The following is a 7,247-nucleotide window of genomic DNA, read 5'->3' on the forward strand; positions in this document are numbered from 1 at the left end:
TTTAAACATTATAAATAATTTAATTCAACTTCGAGTTTATATAAATATTTATATAATTTTCATTTAATCCCAAAATATGAGAAAAAACAATTAATAGTGCAGAAGAAAAGGTAGTGCCGCCAAAATTCTAATGAATGAATTAATAATAAAAAAAAGGTGTGCTAAATATAATAAATACTTCGAGTCTTAAATAAATAACTGCCGTCGCCACTCGACCTGTTCTCGTTCGCACAATTTAATTAAATGTTTGCGGCCGTTGGTTCGATCGTAAAACAGAAAACGACAACATTTTTATAGCTTAAAGCTTAAATACCAAATCAAATATATTATAATTAGCAATAAAGCGCAACAAAAGCAGAGAGCGCAGAGCGGAGGCTGGGGCAACAACTACACCTTAGCATGTGGCGCAAATAAAATTCAGATCCGAACGGCAACACCTTCTCAATAAAGCATCGTTATCCTCATTATCATTATCAACAGCTTTGACCGCAAACCGGATTTGGATTTGGAATTGGAATTGGAATTGGGCATGGCTTTGGGTATGGGTTTGCGACCGAACGACCGACCAACCAACCTACACATAAAAATTCATTAAGTTTATTAAAACAAGCGCAAATTAGAAATGCAATACTGATTTCCATTTTTATCTCATAATCTACGAATTTTGACGCTTTTTGCCACCGTTTTTGTGCAAAGAAAGAAGCGAGTCGCGGAATAGAGCCAGCATTTAAAAAACACTTCTGAGGCGCAGGCGCAGACGCCGACAACATTTTATGTTTTTTTATGTGTCTCTTAGCCCCCCTTTGTTTTTGGTGAAAACGTGCAAATCCCATAATTTAATTGTTTCAGCCATTCCGAATGCAAATTTATGCGCCAACAAATCCAATCGAAGTGGAGAGAGAATCGTAAAGCGCTAATGCCAACAACTAAGCCCAAATTAGTCAAAGCCGCCTTCGGACGCGGCTTCGTGTGGCCAGTGAATTATTTCGCGCTGCCTCGGATTACATTATGCAAAGTTTTCTATGAATGGAAGCCACCGGGGGTTCGATCTCCCTTTGATTAGGCCGCCAGTTAGATTCTCTAGAGAGATCGCTCTCTCTGTGTGTATGCTGGCTCCTGCTTCTGGGCCGCACTTAAAAACTTAATTAAAAATATTAAACACGAAATGTTTGGCGCCACCGTTTAGGAAGCCCTCAAAGTGGACCGCACACATCAACGGCCGGCCAGTTATCAGCTCAATTATGCAAGCTGAAAGGCAGCCGCCGCCGGCCCACAGACAGATTTGTCGCATTTGACACGATAATGCAGCCGAAGGAGTGACCACACCAAAGTCGAGACCAGAGTCCGAGTCGGACTCCAACGTGGACGTGGACGGCAGTTTCTTGGCCAGCTCCCACTTCGGTTTCGGCCATAAAAGGTGCGATAAAACGAAAATTTCACAAGGCGGGCAGCAGTGGCATATGCACAGGGAGAAAAACGAAGGGACTTGTCACTTGAAATATAAGTAAATTTGAACCGAGAGTAAAAGAAATAAATAAAGTATTTAAAATAATAATATCAATTGTAAAAGTGGTAAGGAGTGGAGACCTATATAGTCTTTTGATTTTCCTTCAGAATTACATATTCTCTCAACAACCGAGTCGATCTAGACATGTTTGCCTGCTTATTTTTATGCAGCCTAGTTTCTGAATAGTTTCTCCATGTTAACTATATTTTCTAATATTTCTTTTTTATTTTTCCGATGTTATATAAGTCAAAAATGACAAGAAATATAAATATTCGAATTAAGTTAAGATATCAGAAACTCGCACATCCAAAAGATCAACCCAAAATCCCACACTCCATCAAGGTATTCCCAAATTTCTTCCTGTGTAGCCACCTCTGCGTCATCTGCTGGTCGGGACGATGTGATGGGTTAGCCGGGGACCTGGGTTCGGCAAAGACCAAACGGCCTGAAAGCCGTCAAATCGCTGCTCATAATGGACGCCTTATCTTTGGAGAATTGCTTTAACTACTACCGGAGTTGGATGTGTTTCAGATACACTCGCACATGTGCGGATCGAGAATCGAGAATCGGCCGGCTGGTCACCATAATGGAGAGCATTAATTTGTTTTAGGCCCGCCAAAGCGCCGAAGCCGTCGCAAACGGCTTTTGACTTTGGCTTTTGGCTGAGTTTAAGCCACGATAACCAAACCTGTAAAAACGGAAATGCTGAAGGTTGCCCGTAGTTTTGCATGAGTTTTGTATTATTTTTTATGTTTTCTTTTTTTTTATTCCGACCAAAGACTCTTAAAACGAATTAACAAAGTATAGTAAGTAGGCGATTAGGTCCTAGACGAACTTAAAAATAGTAGACGACGATATCTTACAAAGTATATGCACACGTTTCTCACTGATCACAACAAGAGATGGGACTCCGCCTCAAGGTTTCCTGGGAAAGGAAGGGTCTTTTAGTAGGCCAAAATGGCTGAAATGCTGAAGCTGTTTCGCTTGGTGGAGGTCGGAGGTCTCGGCGAGATTGTGGCTGGGCTGGAGGTGACTGCTGAAGCTGGAGTTGAAACTGAAGCTGGAGAAACCACAGGACTAACAGCAGCAGGAGCTGGCACATAGACTGATGGAGGCAATGGCATAGCCTGTGCTCCTCCGAAATACGCAGCCGCAAAGTTGGCTCCATAGCCCAGTCCCGGATGGCGTTGGTATGGAGACAAGGAGGATCCTGGGCTCAAGGCAGACGGAGCAGAGTAGTAAGCCGGCGAGCAGCTGCCCGTAGAGTCCTGCTCAAAGTCCTGGCGCTGACGCTTAGCCTGCGGCGAGTCACAGCTGCTCACACTGGAGCCGTCGTCCTCGGACTCCAAGCTAGAGTTGCCGCTGCTGTTCAACTTCCGCTTGCAGCGGGACTGGCCCGACTCACGGAAGCCCTTGGCAAAGGGATTGTTGTCGATCTTCAGTTTGGTAATGCGATCGTTCTGCAAGGATAAATCAAAAGGAAATGATAAGTAAATATATAAAATAATATATATATTTCAATTAAAATTAATTGAAGTTTTGAGCTCAAGTGCCAAAGATCCTTGTAATCTTTCTTTGCAACAGAAATAGGATCTCGGCGGCGTCAGTGAGGAGTAGCCGTCGGCTGTGAGCCACTTGAAAACTTTGACGCCGAGCCTCGTTAGCAGCGTCTCATCTCAAGTGGCCCAGGCGAGGCGACAGTTTTCTAAATGCCTCAATTAGCCGACGACCCCCGCAGAGCTATTGTCCTGCCCGAGCAAGGAATCTTCAATGAGACGAGGACTACATGTCCTGGCACCCACCTGATAGGCCGTGACAGCCACGAACTCTGTCTCCGGGAAGACGAACGCCTGCTGCGGAGCCCAGGGAAGCTGGGTGAGCTCATTGCTGCGGATGATGTGCAGGCGTGGCTGGTACTTATGCATGCTGGCCAGGACGATCTGTGGGGTCAAAAGATATAGCTAGGATAAGTAATCGGTTCAGAGGATCAGTAGAGTAGGTTCAACTTACGTGTCCATTGCTGTCCAGGGTGTTGTTCGTCAGCTTGACCTTGTTGAAGAGCAGCGCCTGCGACTGCCAGTGGGCACCGGTGGCGGGGCTATCCGGATGCAGATACATCCGCTGGGGACTCTGGGGCTCGGCTCCTCCAGCCGGAACCCACTGTGAGCCGGAGAACTTGTAGCGGCAGTCACCGATGGGCACCATTTCGAGGAGGACGCAGTAGCTGGCCTCCTCCTCCAAGCCGCTGAGGGAGACGCGCATCGAGGGGAACATGCGTCTGCAAGGGAAGAGAGAAAGGAATGTTGATTAAGTGGCTGCCACGGACTGCATATAAATCAGAGTGCGTCGCTAGAGATCCCTCGATCCCGATCATCGCAAAAGGAGGCGTCGCCCGGGCATCTATTCCTTCTTTTTTTTACCTTTGATTTGTGGCCACGGCTAACAAGTGTGTAATTATGGATCGACGCGGGGCAGCGGGGAGTCTCGCATCGATTTAAAACGTAACGCAAACAGATCTTCGCCAGCCCAAAACAATATGCCACCGGCACATGATTAATTGTGCGGCAAATCGATGGATCGCTGGATGCGACCAGGGGCAGGGGGCGGGCAGAGAATCGAGAGATTTGGCGGGGGGATCTGGCGCCAGGCAATTAGACAAAATCTGGGAGTCGCCTTAACGGCTTTCAAGCGTCGAATGCATGTCTAATGAGCCGAGAAAGTGACTGTGATCGCGTATAAAAGCACACAGAGAGAAATGGGGGGTTGGGAAGGGGTATTTTCTATAAAACTTTTAAGTTTTTCAGGAACAATATTATTCCTCAAAAAGAAGGATATCTTTCTTGTCTTTTCTAAATTTGTAAATTATATTGCCATCCTAAAATGTATCTCTTTTCTCCCTGTGCATCGATCGCAACTCTAACTGCTAGTTCAGCTCATAATTATGTAAATTTGTCTCGGCTCCCGCTCGGTAGTCGCTTGAAGATCGTTCCCCTATCGGAGATACACGTTAGGGTCTCGGGTCCGATGCTCTCGAGACCGAGATGGAAGGGTCAGGGCATTGTGGACAAAGTGTGAAAAGCGCAGGTAGATCGACCAGACTCGATTGTCAACGCCGAAAACCGACAGAAGAAAGAGATTTTTATGAGCGGTTCGGCGCCAGGGCGGCGACTTCGTCTCGATCTTCATGCACTTGTTGTCACTCCGGACGAGCTCCGAGCTCCTGCTGCGTTTTGAATTATGGCCAGGCGCCACATTAGGGCCCAGGGAAAATCGACATCGACATCGAAATCGAAAGGGACCGCCGCGACCGACCGGGAAAACTAGCCCTGAGACAGGAGCAAATATTTACATAGGCCGCGCCGACGCACTTGACTCTGCGAGCGATCGTGGAAAACTCGGAACACTCTCCCGATGGGAACTGGTATTTGCATAGGATAATGTGTTCGCGGGAAACCTACCTGCCGCTCTTGGTGATGATCATTTCGGTGCCGATCTTGTGGAACTGCTGCCACAGATCGTTGTTCTCCAACTTGGCATCCACGCCCGGCAGGGTGGGGCGACTGGGCAGCATCATTTGCGGTTGGTGGGGCATGTTGAAGGGTAGCATGGCCGGAAAGGGATCTGGAAGAAGCGGTTTGGTTAGTTCGTTAGCTGGATATTGCCTCAAGATCAGAGGGATCTCTGGTAGAGTGTGTAAGTTCCAGGAATGGCATATTTCTAGGCTGCAACTAAGGACTGTTGACTGCGAGTTTTGGCTGTTTATTGACGCTGGGTTTAATGTCGGGTTTAAATAAGAATTGTTTGCTCAAGTTCCGGTTAAGGGAATATTGCAAAGTTAAGTTTAAATTCAACTAGAATATTCAATTCATCATTTTGTGAGTCTATACATTTAAAAAAAAAATTTTATAGACTTTTTTGGATTGTTGTTCTCGTTATGTTAACCTTTACATTTAATTTTCACGTTTAAATTGACTTTTCCTGCAGTTAAGCTAAAGGTCTTAGTGAAAATCCTAAAAAAAAACCTTCCTCTTAATATAAATGTTTTATATTTTACACAGAACAATGAATTTAATTTTATTAAAATATATTTAAAGCCCCCTTTTAAACCTTTCAAGAATTCTTCCCAAAACTCTATTTCAATTTTAGAAAATCTAACTTTTGCCGTCGGCACCTGATCAATTTAATAATTCTCCAAGCAAAACCCACCTGGAATCCGCTGCATGATCTGCTGGCGATAGATCTCGTGGGCCAGCTGCTGCTGCATCCGCATATCCATTAGCTCTTGCATGGAAAGCATTTCGAATCACTGGCACAAATTATACGGATGCACGAATACGGAACACTTGAGAAGGTATTGTTTGTACTGTTTACTGGGCTGAGTTAATCTCTCTATTCACTCTTGATGTCACTCTAAATCGGAACGGAGGTAGCGCTCTGAGGGTTCTGGCACGCTCGACGTTTCGCAACGAACTGATCTCGAGTCGCTCCGCTCAAGTGGTAACTCGCTGCTGGTCGCAGCCCGTTTTTCTCGGCTTCCTCGCATCATCAGCACCGAGGGCTACCTGCCAAACTGGTTTCTGGGGAAGATCCCCTGTGATTGGTTAACTGGCAACGCCTACGCCTTGAAGTTATAGTCGTCCCGTTCTGGCGGAGATCGGAGTGTACGGATTGGGACGCCATTTTGTGGGCAGGGAACGAGGAGCTCGGAGCGAGGATCGAGGAGTGGAAAGCGATAGTGGCGAAGTTAACGCTTAGCCCTGTTGATTTTCATCAGCCGCAGTGTTTTTCTGCGCCACTGCCTCGCATCTCGGTGTGTGCCTCTCGCTTCCTCGCACTCGATCACTGTCAGTCAGGGAATGGGACTTGGACGTGGACGTGGATGTGGAAGTGGCCATGGCGTTGCCTGTAATTCAGAAGTGAGATTTTCCACAGCGCGCCTGTCTGCTGTCTTCAGCTGCCTTTTCTTCTCTTCTCGTCTCTCTTTTATTTTCTTTTATTTTTTGTTGTCTGGTATCTTTTCTTTGTATTTTTTTTTTGGCGCTGTCGGAAAATGTCCGTTGCCATTTCCCTTTGCAGCCGTCTTCCGCTTGGGCCTTCTCCCTGCCTGGGCCGTGTAATTAGCCGGGTTCCCTATCGCCTATCGCCTGTCTCCCCTTGTGTATTTATGTACTTTTATGTGGACAGGTGAAACATAAATTTTGTTGGCTTTGTTAATTGCCCGTTTTGGATGGAATTTCGATAGGTCCTCCTTCGGCTATTGATTTGCTAACCAAAAAATTACAAAAAATAAACGAAAGAATCGAAAAACCAAAGGTAAATTCCATACTGGAACTGTCTTGTAGGCAATTAACCTATTGATTAGTGCTTGTCAGCAATGGAAATTGCGCCTTGAAGTGTCTGCGGACGAAGGTGGCTCGGAATTCTGTCCCATAATGATCACAGGAAGTATTTTAATTGCAACTTAATGAGTTGCAGATCATTAAGAACAAATTAGAGTAATTCACTCGTTTTCTTCGAGTCCTTTCAGTTTGCGGGAGTTTTACGTTTACTAAACTGCTTTTGCTACAAATTTCAAACATATTTATACCCTTGCAGGGTATTATAATTTCAGTCAGAAGTTTGCAACGCAGTGAAGGAGACCTTTCCGACCCTATAAAGTATATATATTCTTGATCAGAATCAACAGCTGAGTCGATCTGGCCATGTCCGTCTGTCCGTCTGTCCGTCTGTCCGTCCGTCT

At 45.7% G+C, this 7,247-nt stretch overlaps 1 protein-coding gene across 1 annotated transcript; it reads right to left on the reverse strand.

The window, feature by feature from the left end:
• Window positions 1-1,810: 1,810 nt before the first annotated feature.
• Doc1 (Dorsocross1) lies at window positions 1,811-5,965 on the reverse strand. The gene is made up of 5 exons (XM_017172542.3): window positions 5,714-5,965; window positions 4,966-5,128; window positions 3,518-3,785; window positions 3,310-3,447; window positions 1,811-2,967 (listed from the first exon to the last, which is right to left on the reverse strand). Exons 1-5 carry the CDS (start codon window positions 5,802-5,804, stop codon window positions 2,452-2,454), a joined length of 1,176 nt encoding a protein of 391 aa, XP_017028031.1. The 5' UTR covers window positions 5,805-5,965; the 3' UTR covers window positions 1,811-2,451.
• Window positions 5,966-7,247: the final 1,282 nt, after the last annotated feature.

Source organism: Drosophila kikkawai, chromosome 3L (assembly GCF_030179895.1).
Source record: "Drosophila kikkawai strain 14028-0561.14 chromosome 3L, DkikHiC1v2, whole genome shotgun sequence".
NCBI lineage: Eukaryota > Metazoa > Arthropoda > Insecta > Diptera > Drosophilidae > Drosophila > Drosophila kikkawai.

Excerpts from the sequence above, each read along its gene's own strand:
- Doc1 (XM_017172542.3), bottom strand. The coding sequence starts at position 5,804 with ATGCTTTCCATGCAAGAGCTAATGGATATGCGGATGCAGCAGCAGCTG. Across the intron at positions 5,129-5,713 it reads GATCATGCAGCGGATTCCAG|ATCCCTTTCCGGCCATGCTA; the intron begins GTGGGTTTTGCT and ends CGCTTCTTCCAG. Across the intron at positions 3,786-4,965 it reads ATCATCACCAAGAGCGGCAG|ACGCATGTTCCCCTCGATGC; the intron begins GTAGGTTTCCCG and ends CTTCCCTTGCAG.